Source organism: Drosophila subpulchrella, chromosome 3L, assembly GCF_014743375.2.
Source record: "Drosophila subpulchrella strain 33 F10 #4 breed RU33 chromosome 3L, RU_Dsub_v1.1 Primary Assembly, whole genome shotgun sequence".
Taxonomy (NCBI): domain Eukaryota; kingdom Metazoa; phylum Arthropoda; class Insecta; order Diptera; family Drosophilidae; genus Drosophila; species Drosophila subpulchrella.
The window spans coordinates 25,135,452-25,157,808 of record NC_050612.1 but is presented as its reverse complement, the minus strand read 5'-3'; the positions used below and the strand labels follow the sequence as shown (position 1 = coordinate 25,157,808).

The 22,357-nt window shown below is 37.6% G+C and overlaps 1 protein-coding gene across 1 annotated transcript in view; it reads right to left on the bottom strand.

The window, feature by feature from the left end:
* LOC119555568 (homeobox protein prospero) overlaps window positions 1-18,267 on the bottom strand; it is a 40,391-nt gene extending 22,124 nt beyond the window's left edge. Inside the window, 4 exon segments of the mRNA XM_037867019.1 lie at window positions 2,147-2,277; window positions 3,367-3,505; window positions 4,095-4,947; window positions 16,739-18,267. Coding sequence (XP_037722947.1) covers window positions 2,147-2,277; window positions 3,367-3,505; window positions 4,095-4,934 — 1,110 coding nt within the window. The 5' untranslated portion in view covers window positions 4,935-4,947; window positions 16,739-18,267.
* Between the last annotated feature and the right edge of the window lie 4,090 nt (window positions 18,268-22,357).

Genomic DNA, 22,357 nt, shown 5'->3' with positions numbered 1-22,357 from the left:
AATAGAAGAGACACAAAAAAGAGTGGACAGATGCGAGCAGAACGGAACGGAATGAACCAACAAGAAGAGATAGAGCGAGGAAAAGGAGCAAAGTACTAAATGAAAATTAATAAACTAAAATTGAAATTCGCAAATTGCTAGGACAAAAACGTGTACGTAGAGTGGTGGCGGAATTTTCCAAAAATTTGCTCGAAATTATTAATTAACTTTAACGGTGGGCGTGTCCTCTGAAATCCTCGTTTCCCCGTTCGAAAATCCCCAAAGGCCTGGCTTTTGCGGTCTAGTTTTGTTGTCAGTTTTCAGTGTACTGTCACTTGCCACAATTTGCCGTCATTATTTTAATTGTTTCTGACCAAAAAACTAATGTGAGAATGTGCAAAATTGTGTTTGGTCCAAGGACGAGGACGAGGGGGCAGGTGCGGGTGCTGTGTGCAAATTGGTCTGTGAATCCCCACAGGTGTTGTCCGCTTTCAGGGGTTTTGAAGCTTCGGTCAGAGTCTTAATTTTTCGGTTTGCGGTCGGCTTTCCTTGGGCTTTTCACCCGACTGCACCCATTTTTGATAATCTTGTAAAGTTCTGTCAATCTAAAATGCAGCACCATAAGCTTTTATGGCTGAATTCCCTGTCATTCAGCAGGAATATATATTTATTGTGAAATCCTTTTCAGCTTAGTTTTCTATTTAAAAGGATGTGTAGCTCAAATGGAATTTTTAAAAGGCAAAAGCAAAGCAAAGTTGACTACTTTATTTGCAAAAAGAAATGCCAGTCCGGTCAACTAAAACTACCAACTTATAAAAGTCTAAAACTTATAAAACTGAAAACCAAATATACTTAAAAAAAATTCGAATACAAAATGCGACTAATCTATTGCCAATTTTTTCTCGGTGTATATTTGTATTAGTGTGTTATTGATTTTATTTTCATGGTTTTTCTCAAATGTATGTTCGTATTTGGTTTAGTAATATTCACACAAAACTGTATCAAGTGCATAAAGATTTATATACTTGTATAGGAAACAACTACGAAAAATTGCTCAAAGCATACAGCAATCGATCCGGGAAATGGGGAAAATGTCAATCTATATATTTGCATTTGTGCTCGACTTCGATGTGTGTGTGTGTGCTTTCTGCCAAACAAGTTCTGTCGAAAACGGTTAAAGTTTAAATTGATAGAAAGCGTGAGAAATGGCACACCATGTGCCATGCCAGAGCCCATCGTCCTTTTGGCCAGATAGTAATATGTTCGAGAATGAATTATATTGACTATCATAACGTGTCACATAAAATATTCCACAATAAATTGACTTTCGTTCTTGGGCAGCTGCCACCGTCGGTGGGCTAAGAAAATCCCTTTCTTTTGGCTACTCTGTCAAGTGTCGGCCATAAAAGACGATGGTGGCCTACTGAATACAGTTTACTCGTTGTGCGGGTATATAAATGTGTGGCATGCTTGCACGCCTGATGGATAGAACCCCATTATGGGCAACTATTAAGAGCCAGCGATTGACAAACTGAGGCTGTCGATACACCAGGATGGCCTGGCTAGAAAATCGCATTAAAAATCAATAAAGTGTACAATAAAATTAGATATTTTTTGATGGAAGAAACAATTTTGACAAGGCTGTCAGGGTCGAACGAAAGGCAGCTGAGATTTAAACGAAGGGTGGACAAGAAGAAAATACACAGAAAAGAGAATTGTTCGTGACTCTAAAAATATTGAAAATTTCTCTCCGTATTTCTATTCATTTTTATTTCTTCTCACAATTTGTAAAAGTAAACTTGAATTTAATTGGTTCCACTCAAAGCACATTGCATTTTATTTTACATATTTATCAAACTGTTTTCTAAGCTTTTCTTTCCATGTACACTAGGGAAGGCCCTAGACATATTTTGTTGATTTATTAGAGTGACATTTTTTGTTAATATTTTGTCAAAGGAATAACCATCCCCTAGTCAATACATTCTAATATACGACAAACATTTATTTTTGAGAGTTCAAAGGATCTATTCTCATCTTCCCACTTTGCTGTATGCTTTGATCGATTTTTGTCTAAGTATAAATAACATTAGCTACTACAAAATATTTAATAAAGATCAAAAGAGATATAAATATTTATGCGGGCGTAAATATTCTGTTGGATGCTCACCTTCAGCGCCTCCTCGTGATTGATTGAGGTGAAGGGGGTGCCATTCACCTCTAGGATTGTATCACCGGGTCGCAAACCGGCGCGCTCGGCCACCGAATTTTCCTCGATGCGTGAGATGTAGACGCCTAAGCCTGAACCGAACAAAAATTGGAAAAATAGAAGAGGAGGGGCAATCAATTAGCCAGCCCAGCTCACACACTCAATTTTTAATAAAAGTTCCCCCAAAAACCCCGCAGGCTAAAATTACCCAGACCCCTTTTCATCCATGGGCCTCTGTGTTTTTCCCATTTTTTTTTTCGATGTTTTTCATTAAGCTCAGCCATTTTGCAGGGGATTGAGGATGGAGTGCGGCAGCCATTTTATGTTTAATTTATAAAGCACATGTGTCTGTGTGTGAGTGTTCACAATGGCGGCGAGGTAAAGAAAGGAGGGAAAACCAAAGAGGAGAGAGTGGGAGAAAGGGGTGATGCAGAGGCGAGAAAAGAAAAGCCTGCATACGGGGGCAACTTAAATAGATTTTTATCGATTTTAAAGCCGTCCGCATATTGCAAACTAAAAATAAATTCTACAGCAGGAAATGGGAATGGAGAGGAAGAAGGTAGGTACGAGGGGCAAAGGTGGAAATGGAGGAAAAGAGGCAGGAAAAGCTGGTTAGCCAAAAAGGTAGTCAGGTGCAAAATGCACTTGGAAATGTCAAAGCTGCTGGCGGTTTGTCACACACAAACATGCACGCCAATACACGTGGTTACTGCAACACGGACGGACACACGGCTCTCGGAGACCCGGACAATAAAACGAAATTGAAAACTAAATTGCACCTAAGAGCTTCCCAGGCCAAAAAGGAACTAAAGGAAGGGCCATCACCCAAAACCGACTGGGCGTGACATCAAATCAAACAGCAAGGGGCGTTCCACCAGATAGATTGAATGGGTAAAGAGGGGTCGGGAAATTTCAGTGGAATAGATTTTTTGGCTACGCGGAGGGCTCAACATATCGTTTTCACTTAAGCTAGCATTAGATGACAATATATCAATGAAACCCAAAATAAATACCAAGAGGTGGTACATATAAACCTTGAAATTCCCGAATAACATTTTTGAATACATAAAAAATGTCTACCAAGGACTAACACGAAAGACTATAATCACACATAGGTCCAAAATAGTTTTTAAAATTAATGAGTATCAACTTTTTTACCAATCCAAAATCCCCTTACTCACCTGAGTCTTTGCCTCCTTTGACGCAAATGCCGAATCCATGATCGATTTGCTGGTCGCGCGACATGGAAACGGTTCGCGTCGTAAGTTCGTGGATATTCGGGACACTGCGATCCCTTTCCCGCTCCCGATCCCGATAAATCTGAAAAATTAAGAGATATTAGAAAGACATATAACAACTTATTGAAGGGAAAACCCACGGCCACACGGAAAATTATTAAAATGTCATACAAATACATACGATCTGAAAGATTTCATAATGCTAATTGATATAATCAGGATGAAATTATCTTTTTCAGACTTAAATCTATGGCATTCCTATCGTTTATTCTAGAACCTTTCAAGTATCTTTCTATTTGGTGTTGAAACTGATGTAATACCAAAATATTTTATATACGATTTCTAAATAGGTTGATACTAATATCATGCTAGAACTTTTTAAATATACTTGCTTAGAAGATCGAAAATTATATCGTACCATAACTATTTAACTACCATTCTATTTCAAAATAGATCTATACTGATATCATGCTAAAACTTTTAACACAACCTTCCATTGAAGTTCGAAAATTATATCGAATTATAACTTTATAGCTACTGTTCCTTCACAGATTGCAAGTGCTATCATGCTAGCCCTTTTCAAAAACCTTTTCTGCTACTTTATCTTTAAAGATTGGGACTGATATCATGCTATCTTTGATTATCCCCGTGTGGCTTAGAGAGGCACTTACCTGGTGGGTGGTGGAGGGCGGACTGCTGGCGGGGCTCCGCCTGCCGGTGCGATCCCGATCCCGCGTGCCGCCGTTGCTGTAGTGATAGCTACTCGTAGGAACTGATGACGACTGGGTGGCGCCGAACATGCGGAGCACCTGCTCCGGCGAGATGGGCCGCTTCTTGTTGCCATTGCTGCTGGCGTGCTGGCCCATCGACCGTCCGCTGGCCGCCGTCGAGGTGGGCAGGGTGCCCGCCGTTCCAGCGGCCATGTGGCTGGCGGGTGAGGAGCTGAGATACGCGCTGCCACGCCCCGGCAGCGAACCGCCCTTCGTGGGCACGCCCGCCGAGTTGAAGTAGTAGTGCGGCGAGTGGGGGCGCTCGATGATCGTGTAGGAGGTGCCCGGCGGCGAGTAATAGAGTCCGGATCGACCGCCGGCACCGCGCAGCGAACTGGTGCTGTTGCCAACGCGTGATCCTCCGGCCGCCGCCGCCGCCGCCGCCGCTGCCGCCGACGATCCGCCGTAGGGTCCGCTGCCCGGCGGTGGACTGATCATGCCGAAGGCCAGACCAATGTCCTCCGCCTCGAAGCTGCTCGGACCCGGCGCTCCACTACCGCGCAGGTGGTGACCACTGAGGCCCGATGAACCGCCCGTGGGCACGCTCGATGACGACTGCGTCCCGCCCATGTTGGGCCCAAGGCCAAAGCCGGCGGCTGCCGCTGCGGTCGCATTGTATCCGTAGGGTCGGGCACTCCATCGCGAGGGTCCAAGATCACAGAGTTCGGCATAGTCGTTGCCAGCTGCGCTCATTGTCAGGGGGTCGCCGTCGTATGGAATGCCACTGCCCCCAAGGCGCATTACACTGCTGGAGCTGGAACAGAGAGGATATCGTTAAATATAAGGTAAACATACTATTAAGTATCTTTCAAATGTAGCTGTTATCGATATCTCCCAGTTTATGAAGACTTTTCAGCTATAACTTTTGATATTTGTATTCAAGATTCACAGATATTAACACTTAAAAGTTCTGAATTAATTTCTAAATATTTTTAAAATATTGATATATGTATGATTTTAAAGACACTGTAAGCTTTTGTAAAGTCTCTTTCATTATGTAAGTATTTTTCAAACTCAACAAGAATCGATTTTCCCAGTTAGTAGACTTCTAGAATGAAGAATTTTATCTGAATTTATTAATATTAACATCTGAAGTTCAGTTGGGATAAAATATTTAAATATTGTTAAAATAATTTGGTTAAGATCTTTTACAAAAAAACCTTTGATAGGTAGGTGGTACTTATGAATCTGGCTTTTAATAAATATTTATTCATTAAAATATATATATATTTATTTATTTTATGTGAACTGAACGAAACTGCTAATATCCTAATTTCCCATTTAACTACAGCCAACGTAGCCTTTTAAAATTAGGATTCCCAAACATGAGTCTATTCAGCATGCGTTTATAAAGACCTAATCGACCCCTGCTCTCGTAACAGGTACCATCCATCCGGAATTGGGTTAACACACCCGCTCCTCCATCCAATCTGCAATCCCTTGAACAACTTTTGTTTGCGTACGCAGGCCGCTAAGCCGCGGCTCAGACTGAGCGCCACATTCAGTGCAAACAATGGCTTAATCTCCAGAGTCATATGGTATACTGCCGTCCCTCACCCCCCCTCCATCATGGCCGTAAAAACACAGACACACTCATTTGCACACACTGCGAAATCAATGGGAACTTATGCCCCGTGCTTCATTATTTATGTGCCAACTTTGGTTGGCAAAACAATAACAGGCTAGCACAAAGGCAACACCAGCTACATGGGCCAGAGTCCCGGAGGAGGAGAGCTTTTCCCCGTAAACCATCCACACATTTTCACACCGTTCCGTTGGTATGGGGCTCCTGCACTCATAAATAGTTGAAAATTGCCGTGCTCACACATTGCCACTCACTTAGCCATGGCCCTGGTATTAGGATCAGGAATGACGTGCAGACGATAGCCGTTATGCGGCACTGGCCATAAAATATTTTCAATTTTACAGAATGGTACCAACAAATTCATTGATAACCCTTAAGAAGTGACTGCTATACCAAAAAATACAAATGGAATAAAAAAACTGATGTAACATCTCGTACTAAAATAATAATATCAGACTGTTTTTTATTTTCGAAAAATTCCACCATTAGAAAATAAAAATCTAAAGGATACAACATTTTAAAAAATTAACATTTTTGAATTTTACTTTTCCAAGCACAAACCCACCCATATGATAATGTTTAGAGCGAAAAGTAGTTTTTAAACATAGAAAACGTATTGAAATTTACATTTTCAAATATACTTTAAGTTTAACATGACGAAGATAAGGCAAGCCTTAAATTGATATTTTATTATTATATTTTTCACTCTGGAAATTTCGATCCCTAACTTCAAAATTGTTTAAACTCTCCTTAATCTTTTTAAAAACTCTTAAGTTCTTTATAAGGTACACCCTATACAAACCGAATTCTTTATTTAATATTTATTACAAATCTCTCAAATAAAGCACAATTTACTTTTAAAAGTTGAAGTTAAAATGTTATACATAAATAAGCAGTTGAAAACTTACTGGCTAAAAGGGAAGTTCCTCAACATTCCATCAGGCCGTCGAGTTCAATTAAAAAACTTGCCCATCGATTATGCCAATAAAAGTTGCATCAAAGCCATAAACGAAACGCTTTCGATTAATCGAGTGTGAATAGCAAATAAGTTTCGAGTACTCAAATACTCGTGCGTGTGTGTTTGCAGTTATTTATGTATTCATTTTTTTTCTTCTTTTGCATTTGTGTGAGTTGTAAAGTTGTGGGGGTGTGTGGAGGGGGTGGGAAATGGAAAGTGGGGCTGGGGGTGGAGAAAGGTAAAGTGCACTTTCAGCTAAGCGCTGAAGAACAAAGCGCCGGCCAATTTGGATTGACGCTTAAGCGCACTTAGCGGTCGACCATTGGCAAACACAAATACAAGCACACAAACAGGACATGCCAAACACGCACACTAGCTCAGCAAAGTCACTAGCACACACTGACACACACACACATGCGGACACCTAACTACGTAATGGCTGGCAATTGTGCTTACGTCTAACAAGCAGCCAATAATGTCCTTTTTGATTTACCGATACACATTTGCATTTCTTTCTGCCACACAACAAATTGGCAAGCAGACGCCATTACAAATGAGGCTAACACACACACAGGCGCAGCAATGGCAAGCATATGTGTTTGTGCCAATGTATTTTGTATAAATATCAATAAGAAGCATCAGCAGAAGCTTCCCTATATTATATAGATATGACAATAAATTTCTCTGCTCTCTCTGTCTCTCCCTCTTACCATATCTTTTGTTTCTCCCACTTTCTTTTTTTTCATGTATTTCATTTTATTTTATTTATTTTTCTTTGTGTTCTTGTTGCTGCCTTGGCTTTGTTAGGGAATAAACGGCAAAAACAGCATGCTCCAAACGTATTTACTCATGACCTTGCTGAAGCACAGCCAGCACTCACACACTTGTCCAAGGATCGCACACACACACACACACACACACACACACACACACACACCACCACACACACAATTCACAACCACAGTTGCCGCCGTTTGGCGTTGGCGCTTGTCACAAGGACATTTTTCATGTGCGCAATGTGACATTTTTCGGAATTGTTAGTCTGACTCTGGTTTGTGAAAGGCAGTCGAGAGTGCATAGATGGACCGTGTCATGAAGTGGTGAACTCAGTAAATGGTTTAAACACTCAAGAAATATCTAAAAGATGTATATTTTGAAAGGAATATCTATCTGGAAATATCGATTTTTGGGTCAAAAACATTTTGTCTTTTATTTTCAGACCCATCTTAAGAAACTACAATTTTATAAAGCTATTTAGAAATGTTTACCATAGCGAAAAACATATTACACCCACATCACAATTAGCTTTATTAATTAATAATATCATAAATATAAATATGATTTGAAATGATAATCAATCATTATCATATATGATATTTTAAAGCTACATATAAGCTTGACTCTAAACCCTAATACCAAGTATAATTGTTATAAATTAAGTTATTATGATAATATCATATTTATATTTTAAGGTACCAAATTTTAAGCTTTAAGCTTTACTTAAAATCTTGAGACCAATTATCCTTTTTATTATCGAAATTCGTGCAGTAAAAGTAATCAATTTTGACAGATTTTATGTAAAATTGGTAGTCTTTTAAAAGTTCTGATTTTTTTTAAAGTCTAATCCCACTGTACTGAATTCCAATTCACTTTTTTTGTCTACTACCAGCATCTGGCACTTTGTTGTAACTGTTTCGCTGTTGTCACTGCCACGCCCCCTGCTCTTCGCCCCCTATTCCGACATGGACTCTGGTTTTTGCTGTTGCTGTTGTTTGATTTGAAAATAAGTTTTGTATATTGTTCACTCCAGTTTTTATGGCACTCGAGCCTAGGTAGTTTGCATGTTGCATTGCATGTTCCATCTAGTTGTGTCTACACAGGAAAAAAGCTTTTAAATAAGGGTCAAGACGATCTTATAACATGTTGAATATATATGTTATTTTGGCAGCAAACAAAATATTCGCAAAATATTATGTATTATGTATATATTATATTATTTTTTTACACCAAATGCAAATTGGGAAAAATGGTTTTACATTTTTTTTCTGTGTCCTTGTGGGCATGTGTCTCTTATGCATTGCCCTTTTTGGTCCAAAGCTCAACTGCGATTGCAATTGTCGTAGTAGCTGTTGTTTTCCCCCGAGTTGTGTGCATTTTTAAAATAATTGCTAAGCACATTTCGATGTTTGAGTATTTGCATACGAAGTGCACATTCATATGCACAGACTGAAAGGAGCTGGATGAAAAGGAGGGCCCCCAAAAGTATGCTATGCAAAAGACTTTATTTCATCGCCAACCCTTTTTCGCTTTGGCATTAATAATTGATGTTTAATATGCGCCTGGCATTTAACGTTCAGCTTTTCAAGTGCGCTTAATAGTGCCAGAGGCATATTAAAACATTAACCAAAGCTGCAGAATTTCGCTAAGGCCCAGGGCATTCATCAACGTTCATCATCATCAGCAGTCTCTTTTTTTTTTGTTTTTGTTCTCCTCCCTTTTTTTGGCGGTAAATTTCTGGGGAAGTAATTATGATAAATGCAGGATATACACGAGTGCGGGGGCCGTTTGCCGAAGCGGCATGTCGAACTTGTAACTGGGTTAATTGCGCGTAAATAAAAGGCAGGTAGCACACGGGGAACATGTGCCTCGCCCATTTCCCATTTCCGGTGCTGCTGTCAATAAATCTTGAGCAAGATCTTGGGGCACTTTGATAAGCAAAGCGTAAGACTTGAGTTACGTGACTTTGTCTTGTTTACTCTGCGTACCGACTTGAATAAAAATATGTGCATTTTCACTTTATTCCGCAAGCTTTGTTCTTGTTAAATTGGTGATAAGTGAAAGCAGCGAGCTGGTTGATAAATGACCAAAATATGCTTTGGTATTAACGAATCATTTAATTATAACATGAGATTTGAAAAAATAGTTTAAAAATTTCTTGTACCTTACAAATTTATATGAAAACATGGTTTCGGAATATCGAAAGTTTTTGTTAAAACCAAAATAATTTATATTGTTTTAAGGCAACTTATATGATTTTTCCCACTGTCTCTTCTATTTAATGTTAAATTAGGAATTGAAAATTGTAATATGAAATTCGTTTCCTGATTTGCATACTTTAATACTATTTCCAGTATTAATCAATAATAAATTGTCATTGTACTCTACTAGATTTTGCAATTATTATTTATATTTAATCTTCCTTAAGGATGCAATTAAAATGGGACATACCGAAAATCATATCCTTGTTCAAGTTTCTACATTTCTACCAATACATTCATATTGATTGGCCCGCAGATGGAAGATATTCCAAGGACATCACCCACTCGACTCTGAACAATGGCGCTGCTCCTTGTGCCATGATGCCAAGTAGTGCAACAAAACATAATGGCAATGCACTTGTTCATTTATTAATCAGCTTTGATAATGCTGCTGCTCAATCACCTGAAGCCTTTGAAAATTTGCACGCCTAGCAGGCATATGCTAATGTATAATCCTCTTCGATCAAAAATTAAAGAGTCAAATTGGATTTTAAATAAATCTCAATTAAATAGAAATTGGCATCTTATCGAATATGATTTTTCATGAAAGATAAATCAACGAGAAAAGCAAAATATTTCTGAGCTACCTTTTAGTATGTATACTATGTATATTCAACACATAAGAATTTGTCCACATGTCTATTCGCCCTTTTTGGTGGCTTTTCAATTTTCTTTCGCCAGCATTGAGGGTGTGGTTTTCTTAAGATATTCCTCCAACTGAAGCGTCACGTAGACGACATGGAAGCCAGAAGAAAATCTGCTATAATAAGATATGCACAAATGCACATGCATAAGTTAGGACGGACCGTTGGAAAATCGTCCAAAGAAACCCGAAACGTGGAAAAGGTACGACAAACCAGGCCCAAAAGAAGAACAAACCAAGTTGACTTACATGTCAACTATTGATTTTTTAATTAAATATTAATGAAGCACGAAGAACGGCAAACAGCAAAGGTAAAAATGGCACAAAACACGCTCGAAAAAAGCAGAAGGGAAAAAGTTGAACAGGGAAGTGGAACGCCTTTAGGTATGCTACAAAAAACATGACACACAAAGAGGGTAGCAGGTGAGCTGGGGAGCTGGGGAGCTGGGGAGCCAGGTATACAAAATATACGGGCAAATTACGAATTTTTAATCACACGTCGCGTTTGTTACATAAGCGGGAATATCAAGACCCCGCCAAACCTAAAAAAAAAATAAAGTAGGAAAAAGCGAACAGAAATCAAATAAAATAAATATGCACAGCGTCGTCTCGCTGTCCCTACAACCACCACCCCGCCCTTTTTCCCGCCCATATTTCCCTCTTTTGAGTAGGTCGTCTATGCACAGACACGCAACTACACTGATAACATGGCTTATGGAATTTTGGAATATTATAATATTTATAACAGCTAAAAACACAAGTCCTAGAAACAGGGACCGAGAATAATCATTATTTGGGATATTTTATTAACAAGACTTCTGTGATTTGTTCTTTTAACAGAAAGAATAATATATTGTCATTTCTTAGAAATAAAAATATTTATTTTTTTAAAATAAATTAAATCAGACAAGTTGGAAACTAAACTAAACAAAATTAGTCGTAGCAGACCTTCAAAAATAACAATTAGATGAAATTGATACATTTGCTTGAGAACTATTTTACATTCATAGATATTTCTAGTATTCGGTTTTAACCACCTATTGCAAATTTATTGGTTAGTCTTAGACAAGCCAATATTTTTTAAGCCATTAATTTATGACAATATAAATCAAAGTTCCTTAGAAATATTTTTAGATACATAGTTTCAACATTTATATTTGCTTGTGGTTTCAAATCGAATTAGAATTTTTGAAGTTTATATTTTAAACTATATAATTTATATTTTTTTTCTTATAGGTCCTATAAAATCTAAACTAAGCTTCGACATAGCTATAGTTTTCTCTCAGTGCACAGGGGCGAAAAGTCGGAAATGTGTGGAAATGTAAAAGGCAAATGAAACTAACTGGGGAAGTCAGGACCGGGGACTCACCGGGGAGTGTGTGTGCCAACGAGAGACAGGACAGCCGGGACGGGCTGGCATTTCCTACAAAACGCCGAGCAGCATTTTGTCCAGTCACGAAAAGTTTGGTCTAGGCAAAGACAAAAAAGCCAGAAAAAACATACAAAAAGCAGCGCAATATACACACGTACCGCTGAATGCCCTGGGTTCGGGTTAGCAAGAAGCTCTCGAGTCGACAAAGTCTCAAGTTGAATGAAGAACTCACGCAACTTACACACCAAACCAAAGGTGGGGTAAAAAACACAAACCCCACTAACATATTATGCCGGGCAGGAATTCTAGTTGTTTTCCTTTGCCTCGTTGGCCATGTTTACTATGTTGCTGGTACTACAAAATTGGTGCATTTGAAAATTGAAATTTATGACGGGAATAAATAATCAAGAGACCTAGAAACCGGTGAGGCGTTGAAAGTGTGATATAAGTAATATGTTGACCTAGGGTTAAATTACCATATATCCCAATTATGCGTCAATTTTATCGACATCTTCAGCCCTTGGCCTGTCATTCGTTTGTCTTTGCATTAAAGTGCTGATGGGTTTTATTAATTTTCCCATAAGTCTATTGGATTTCGCTTGCCAAACTGCAGCCAATAAGACCCTTAATTATTGTGTCAGCTAACTGAAAGTTAATAAACCAGCCATTGTCATGAAAATGAAATCCAAAAATAAACTGCCAGACCAAATGGGGCACGAGCCAAAATCAATAATAAATACATAAACAGGCCAAACAATGGTGCACAGAAGGAAGACAGAAGAAAAACCATTACCACGATGAGCTATGGAATACTCTTCAATATAAGTGCAAAAACTAATAAATTCAAATGCATAACACACTCTTTAGAAAAGTATGCATTAAAATGTCCATTCTGTTTAAAACTTCAATGAAAAATAATTTAGGAAAATGTATATTTATTTATATCAGAGAATTCCATGCCATAAGAAGCTTTGTCTACTTTAAGTGGCTTTCAGTAGAACACACATAAAGAGAAACTTCTATATTTATTTATGAAATAAAATCTGTTGAAGCATTTTAAAGTGTTCTGAATTTATCTTGAAAGGCATATTTAATAGGAGGACATAAAGAACGAAATATATTATTTATATCCTTCACGTTTGTGCAGTTTAGAATTCCCTCTCGAATTTTGGCAACCCAGCAATGCAATAAATAATACAGCGTTTTATCGGAGTCATCATAATCGTTGAATTGCGTGGGAAAGCCCCAGACGAGGAGCTCCACCACAAACAAGGATAATAAGCCAGCAATTAGTGTCACCCATAGACTCGCTGAAGACTCAAACAGAAACATGGCCCAAAGCCAAAGCTAAAGCCTTCAACCCATTTAAAGCAATTTTCCCTGGGTTGAAAATGCAGAGAATAACAAAAAAAAAAAAAGGTTAAGCGAGGCTCTCGCACAGACGCAAATCTATTATCCTACATCCTTTTTAGCTTCTACGGTAGAAATTGAAATTGGAAAAAAAAAGAAAACGAGAAGGAAGAAAAGTTGCAAGGACAAATCGCAATTCCAGTTTTATGAATATTTTTCTATTTGCCTATGGAAAACTGCTGAATGGTCCTTACTTTATCAAGACCTCCTTTTCGACGCAATTCAATGGCTAGAGGTGGAAGAAACTTTCTTAATACAAGATACTTAAGGGACTCGCACACGGTCGCAGAAAGAGGCGGAGTCCGACATTCAATTGCCACCATTCGGATATGAAGGATATGCCATTTATAAGGTGTGTGCGTGTGTGTGTGCGTGTGAGTCCTGGCAGGACTCAAACCGAAAGTCTTAAGTGAATTAAGAGGAAAACTTGCAACATTTCTAAGACAACCCCAAGCCACCCCGACCGTCCTCCATCAAGGTTAGCCCACTTAATGAGCTCTTGAAGTGTTCAAGTTTGAGTTGGCTAAATACATACATATATATGTATGTATGTGCGAGCATGAACAAAAAAGGATTATTTGATATGGCAGCCCCGCCTCCCACTTAAGCATTTCCTTCTGGCTGGACACCTGTGTCCATCTACCACCCCATCCACCACCCCCCTTAGGCTTCAAGATTGATTGTTATGCCACCGAAAACTAAGCGCAGAAAGGGCTCGGCTCCTTGGTTTTGCTTTAGTTGGGTTTGGGGCCACTTAATGATTGCCAGCCAAAAGATTGTGGATGGTGAGAGGTCAAATGGGGTGGGGGAGTGCTTTCTCTGGAGGGGGTGTCACCCACACCTTGAGTTATACCATAAAACAATTATTGGAATTTCTTTCTTTTACCTTCCCTTTTCGTTGCGTAGGGTTGGGTTTTTCTGGGCTTAGTTTATGATGGGTGTAATTAAAGTTGGGGAATGGGAAGCAGGTCACGTAACTTCAAATCGATAGCAGATATATCAGCATTAAACACCATTATGGATTAACATTTAAACGAATGACTGTCAAAGGACTAACATAATACTAGTGCTATAATATCATATGATATTTTTGATATGATTATTTTTTGATTTTCTTTTTATAATACCTGATAATATAAACGGAAGCTTAGCTAATATTATAAAAAAGGCTTTATAAAATCGTTATACCAAAAATATCATATCATATCAAAGACCTATCATTTAGCTAATATTATAAAAAGGGTATAAAAAACATCATATCGATATAAAAAATAAAAAAAATATAAAATAATAATTTAAAGACTTGCCTATAAATATCTATTACTGATGATACAATAAATAACATCAATGGTACTATATAAACTAAAAACGAATATTTAAATATTCAATATTTCCCAATATAAAAAAAAAACTTATGATCAATCACTTCATTATTTCATGTAATCTATAATATATTGTAAGATAGGTAATTTAGTTTATTTTAAAGAAAATAATTTGAAATGCTAGATCTCATTAGTTGAAAAGTTTACCACAACAGTACTTTAACTATTTCTAGTATCTAAACAACGATTAAAAATTGAAGACTTTCAAACTCGCCCACCTTGACCTCAAAGATACATAGTTTTTCACTATAGCCACTATTAACGACAGAGTGTCAACAAAAAATTCGAGTAAGATATTAATAACCTAAAAAACACACTCGTGGTTGACACTTGCCGGCGACATGGGCTGAGGCTGAGTAATAACTATTTAATGAGTTTGTGTCACAGCTCGGCGTTGTTGCGGAGAACAAAGTAACTTGTCCGTGAACCAAGTGCCAACTGCCGTCATCGGGAGAATGCTTCCCATCCACTGACGCCATTTAATTAAAATTTGCGCCTAATTAATTACCGAAAAATGCCCGAAATGGAAGCGCACAGCCTGACAGGACATTGGGTGTACGTGGCGTATGAGTGATGTTTGTCCGTTTAAATTTGCTGCCGTTTGATTGGGGCTCAGCACACTAATTGAAAATGAAAATTTGATTTTTGCGCATTTCTGTGGTCAGCACATTCAATGTGCAGTTTGCATCAATTATGCCATTATTATTATTATTATTAAGCCCCACCACGCGCTGGTCAGCCTAAAAGTATGCAACACTTTTGTTGCTTTTTCCCTTTTTTTTCGGTTCGTTGCCATCATTTTAGCTCTGCATAATTGATGGCTGAGCTTTTAATTGAAACTGAGATGTGGTTATTACGAGTGTAACGCACAGAAGGGGGTGAATCGCGGAGAAATTTATGCAAATTAAGACTACACCGAGGGCGGTCGCAATTAAAGGAAAATTGCATCCTGAGGAGCGGAGAAAGAGAATGAAAGTGCTGTAATTGAAGAGCGTTTGAAGGGTGCGAGTGCCGAACGCTGCTTGAGATAGCAAAGAAAAGGGCGTCCTTGAAGGCCTGGGAGTTTTTTCGTTAGGCGATCGGATATTCTTTAATTATTCGTAGAAAATAAGGTTTCTGAGAATAAGTTGACACGACCTTTGGCAATTGACATTCGTTTTATAGTCCCTAACTAGACTAATGAACTGAGTTCCATTTAATTGGACATTATTATAACAAGAAGTATTTTTAGATACGTCTGTTTAAGGCATACAATAAAAATAGCCCTCGATTATCTTTTCAAGAGAATTAGAAATAGAAAGAAACTAAATTGACAAAACATTTGATCAACCTTTTGAAAAGTATAATACATAAAAAATTTCCGTTAAACAAATTAATGTTGTTGCAATATATTTACGTTTTTATTTTGCAATACTTTTGCTTAAGATAAAATCAGGTTTAATTTAAAAAAAAAAATCTCTTTCTTAAACCTTTTCAATGACTTAAATTACCTATTATTTATTTAAATGTTAATGATATTGCCTAACTCATTTAATATAAGTTCAACCAAAATAGTTTTTAGAATTCTTATGTATGTTTGGATTCAAAAGAAACCAAAATGAATGCTCAAAAGATTAATTTTCACCATAACGTCTGTATCCTTATTAGAAGACTTAATAGTTCTCATTAAAATATTTTCTTATATATGATAAATAGTTTTAGTTCATGTAAAACTATAAAAACAATCCTTTAATAAGCACATTTTTATCGTGATACCGATAAATAAGAAACTTTTTAAAATTTACTTAATTATTTGGAAAAATTACTACATTTCTCAGGCACTGAACTTATAACTAAGTATATTTTTATCACTTTTACGAAATAAATGGGCTATTAAAAAATCTCTAAAAACCTACGCTCTTCGGGAAAGTTCTCTGCTAAATAAATGCCACAAAAGCGAGCAAAAAGTAATTGCTGAAACAATGAGACTACTTTATTCACTGTATCCCTGTGACAAGTTTGCAACTTTTTATGTGGCCCACTCTTGCGAGCCGGGACATTCAAACTTATCGCCCACTCAAAACTATAATCACAATGGTTTATTATACGAGTATCAAGTCCTTTCACCGCACATTATTTGTGCCATATCTGTGTTCAGTTTTCGGGTTGCAAGCTCACCTGTTTGGAATTCTAAGGATACATTAAGAGTGCCGTTTGCTTGGGCGCGGTGTGTGTGTGTGTTGGTGAGAGGATCCTGCGGATGGAGGAGGCCTCTATTGAATGGCTGGCAACTGGACAGGATGCTCGTCCTGTCCGCAACACAGTTGTCCCGCTGCCAGGCTTCCTGCAGCAGTCAGCTGATGCTGATTGTGGGGCTCCTGCTGCTTGTGGCATGCAAAAAGTTTTCCCTTTGAGTTTTCCAGCGCCGTCCGTCTGTCTGTGTGTGTGTCTGTTTGTCTGTTTGTCACTCTATGCGCTTCCTGCCTCTCGATGCCGCCACGTTGTGGCGAGAGTGAAAGTATTTTTTTTCTGTTTTTTTCTTCTTCTTGGCTCCTTTGTTGTATTTTATCGTGGTGAATTTCGGATTGGGGGTGCTCTGCTCTCTATCTTTCTCTCGGCCCCAAGCTTTCTCCCTCGCTCAGAGAGCTAGGCACATTTTCTGGTTGAGTAAATCTTTATAATATTTTCTTGATATTTCTCCCGTAACAGAGACACTTTGTTTAAGGCTTGTTTTTTAGATTATTATATATTTGCATATGTTGTATTTCTTTTATAAATCTTTGGTAAGCGGTAGTTGGAAAGTTTTTTGGTAATGTTATGTGCTCTATAGGTTGTGCTCTCTGCACGCCTATAATCTGGATACTCCGTATCCCGACCGAGGAGTCCGAAACCGAAACCGATTTTCGGACTGGCGACTCCGAAACGACTGTCGTACGTGGCGAATTTGACGTTTTGTGTAATTTAACCTTCTGCCCTACTCTTCTCGAATGCGTCATCGGGAATCGCGTAGAGTGGAGGAGTCGTCTCGAAACGCTTATTTATTTGCTTAATATTTTATTTGGCACCCACACACGCGTACGCACACTTTGTTGCACATGTTTTCATATTTGCGATTATTTTGGTTTTATTAAGCATACGCCATGTTGTACGCGAGCCCTCGAACAGTTCGAGTTTTGGAGAGCCTTGGCCAGAAGCCTTCAAGGTTATTATTTCCTTGGTGGTTTGCCTCAAAATTTAACCCTCATCTTTTAGTGTTTCGGTTTCTGTTTTTTTTTTGTATTTTCCTTCTGTAACCAATTTAAAGAAGAGCCCTTAGCTCTATTTCGGCCTGTTCTTGGCTGTATCTACATGCCCCATGCATATTGCCAAAAAAAAAATTGTTGGAGGAGGAAAATCGTTTCACACATTACACACAACAACATGGAAGAGCCAGAGTGGCCCTGTCTCTTTCCTTCTTTCGCCTCAGGGAGCCCATAATTGGCGTATTTGCCTAACTGGCATTTCTAAACACTTTTTACTTTGGTTGGTTTTTGTTTTCGGGTTATTTGGCTGAACCCTGTGCAATTATTTTTTAGCCAACTTTTTTTTTTCTTTTCCACGAAGCGCGAATTGGGCTGCGATTTTGTAGTTTCTTTCCCTTTGCTCTCTCCTTGTGTATTTTGGTTTATTTTTTCAGCGGAGCTCCGCGTCTTGACCGTTTGGCTCCACTTCTCCGACTACTTTGGAGGCTTCGCTTTCGCAGAGGCCTCGGCCCAAAAGCTTTCCCCGATTTTGTAGGCTTCCGTGCAGACGGAGAGAGCAGGGCAGCGAGAGCGGAATCCCCGCCGAGACTGACTGGCGACGTCCTGGCGAGCTTCGCTCTCTCTGATTCTACATCTAGAAAAATGTTTCTCAAAATTTTCCCTGCTTATAAAGATTATTTTTAGCCATGGTACCAAAATATGAAAACTCTCTTATTATACATCTATAAAAATGTGTTTTAAAATTAGTCCTGTTTATAAAGATTAAATAACAATAATAAATAACAATAATATCAAAATATTACAATATCTTATCTCAGTTTTATTCCAAGAGCGTTATCAATAAGTTTAGAAAAAATCTAAAAAACATTTGAAAAAGCTTTTTCAGTAAAAATGTAATTATCCTTCCCAAATTTCCTACACAAACAAAAAATGTGGTAATTAAAAAAATAATACTTTATGATATAATATGATATGATATACGATATATGAGATATATGATTTAATACTTGGTTCGGAATTTTTGTATTGTTTAATTTTCCATAAAACTTTAAGCTAGTATCCTTTTTTCCAAGTATACCTCTCTCTGGCCCTGGTTCCTAGGGTTCTCTTGTTGGTCTTGCACTCAAAGTTTGCGTTGTTTGGATTTTGTTATTTTAATGTTCACTGAGCAGTCCCAGAGCAGGTGGACGAAAGGAGGGGAAGCCAGGATAAAGGGAATACGAGAGAGGGGGTGTGTATTCTCAGTCTCGTTTCCCGTGTGCTTTTGGAGGATTTCTTTCGTGTAATTGTTTTCGTTACGTTTGTTACGTTTGTTATGGGCACCAGGTCCACATGCACCTAAAATGTAGACGTAATTATGCACTACAAAAAATGTGTGGTATAAAAGTAAAATGCTTTTTTTAACTGTTACCTAGAAAATATTGGTCTTACTAGCATAGTTAGTAAGCACATTCCTTAACTTTAAAATCTTAATTTTTCAAAACTGTTTAAATATTACGAAAATGGAATGTTAAGTTATCGAAATGTTCTCAAATGCTCTGGACTAATACACAGAAAAATTAAAAAGCATTATGAAAAATGTGACTTTAAATACATTTTTTTATATAACTTGAGCTAATATATTATAATATTTACCGTGGTGGGATTTATTATAATTGAATGAATCATAAACGATTCTCTGATGTACGAAATCAAAGCAAAATAAAAAGAATTAAAATAAAATGTTACAAATTACAATTACTCGGCTTACGGTCTAGTAGCTTCAATGGCTTAATGCAACATTTTATTGAAGCTTTTGCCCAATTAAGTGTCTTGGTGTAGCCATAAAAACCATCCAACAAACCCGCGCCCAACAAAAGCCCTCCCAGGCACCCCCACCTTTTCCTTTATTTTCCTGTCCCTCTCGAATTTCCCCGAAGAGAGGCAACTCACTCAATAGTCCGAAAAGCAAACTGAGGCCCATCCGCTGAGACCCAAAAGAACCAGGTAATGCCAGAGCTTTGCAGAAAAGCTCTCTTGCGTGAGTTCTCTCAAATTTTGGACAACTCTCCCACGCAGGAACTCAACACAGCTGGCGAAGAAACGTCAAAAATGTGTGACAGGAGCTCCGTGCTGAAGAAGAGGCAGAGAAAGACCAGAGGTCCTTTACTCTCTCTGGGGAGGCTGTATCTGTGTGTGTGTGTAGGAGATAAGGAGAAAGTGTGAGAAAGGGGAGAGATGTAGGTGTGAGCGAGGGCCCGACACGTTGTTGCATTTTCGCCTGCCAGAGAAAAATGCTCAAAAGCAGGCAACTGAAAATAACGGTTTGATTCCTTTGGCTTTGGTGTTTTCACACTCTAGCTGGTAATATCTAAATTCCTACTCTTTTGGAATAGGTTCCTGATTTACATTTTTAAAGCAGTTTTTAAATGTAAAGTAAATTAGAGGTTAAAAAATGTTTTAAGTCATTCTGAATATATTACTTTAATTGATAACAAACTACAAGGGTGGTCAAAAGTATTTTCACAAAAAAAAAGTTAAATATATTCATAATTTGAACTTACATCTTGTTAACTTTGGCATCAATGGAAAGGTAATTTAAATGCCGTTTGAATGATACAATACATTTCTTAACACATTCAGTACTTATTGAAAAGGACGAATTTGTGTGAAAATGTCCTTTTTGAACTTTTTTCCTCGACTTGAAAACTTAAATTTTTTGATGCAAAAAGTTTATTCAAACAACAATAATAGTAACTGCAAAAAGAATTTTTCAAAAATCATTTTGCTTATATTTTTTAAGATTTTTTGAAAATGCTTAGAAACATGCATTTTAGCCATATTTTTCTCTTTTTCATACAAATTTTTTCCGACATTGTCACCTTTAAAAAATCATAAAAAATATAAACAAAATGATTTTTGAAAAATTCTTTTTGCAGTTACTATTATTTTTGTTTGAAGAAACTTTTTGCATCAAAAAATTTAAGTTTTCAAGTCGAGGAAAAAAGTTCAAAAAGGACATTTTCACACAAATTCGTCCTTTTCAATAAGTACTGAACGTGTTAAGAAATGTATTGTATTATTTAAAGGGCATTTAAATTACCTTTCCATTGATGCCAAAGTTAACAAGATGTAAGTTCAAGTTATGAATATATTTAACTTTTTTTTTGTGAAAATACTTTTGACCACCCTTGTATACAGTTTTAGTCTACACTTGGTAAAATTTTATGATATGATAAGGATAATGATATGATTCTACCTAAAATTAAATTGTAATCAAAAAAACTTTATCTGAAATCTTAACCTGATACTTAAAAACTTAAGGTGGATAAATAAGAATTTTGGTATCTCTTGGCTTTAAAGAAAATAGTTTTATAACGAGCCAATATTTATATTAGATTATTCGAACAACAAAAGCATTCGTTTCACAAGGGTATTTGAGACCCCATGTCTTAATTTCCCGTTTTTTGTATTTTTTGTGTTTCTCTGCTTTTTGTTTGAAGGTTTCACCTGGTGTCGATGGAAATGTACACGTGCTATATGGTGGGTATATGGTCGAGGGAATCGTTAAGGAAGAGGGTGTAACCCGCAGAGGGTGGGGGCGCCTGTGTGTGGTGTGAAGGAATGGAGAAGGCCAAACTAGACTGTCGTCATGATACTGGCCACCCTTAATCCCCCTCTTACTTCTAGGACTTTCTAATTGAATTTCTTGTTTTGACCTGCAGTTGTGACCCTGTCTTATCAATTTTCTTTGTGGGTATGTGTTGAATTATGTCACTCCAACTGCGTCATTGTGTCTGCTTGAGGTTATCGATTATTCCTTCTCAGTTATGACGAAACACGTTTGTACGCTAGAAATTGGTTATACCCCGTTCACTATCCCCACCCCCGATATTTTGCTTCCGTTGCACAAAGAAAAATGTCATTAAAAATGAACAGAAAAATATTATATTACACTTACACATGTAAAAACGAATTCTCGAATTTTAATAAAAAAAAAATATCTTATAGATTTTAGTTCCTCAGATTTACCTAAACTATTTTTAACACACGATTTTATTTTCAACGAATGTGGTATAGATGGATAGATGATGGTATATGGATGGTTATAAAATGTGCTCTTTAAATTCTTAAAGTAAGCTAGTACAACTAAAAAAAAAATGGATTCCATTGTTAAATAGTTCTCGTTACCATTTTTTTTTTTTGCGTGCTCATGACTTGCACAACTATGACGTCATTGTTAACCCCGGAGCTTTCACTATGGCCCAATCCGTCGCCCCGCCACTCCCCCTTTGGCAGCCCTTAATTTTGATGTCACCACCCACTTTTCAGCCCTTTTGAGCAGCCTCAACTTGAAGTCAAGTCAACTTATTTCCATTTCCATTTGATGCTTGATGCGGATTTTTACCGACTAGTTTGAGAAAGTTTGTTTTTTCAAGAGCTTTTTAAGTTCTTCCCGCCACATTGCCACGCCCCCTCGCCCTAAAATCTCCATTTGTTCGCCTCTGTGAATTTTATTATTGCGGCACGAGATTTATTTTTTGTCATTGAAGTGATCTAATTAAAGTTTGTGTGG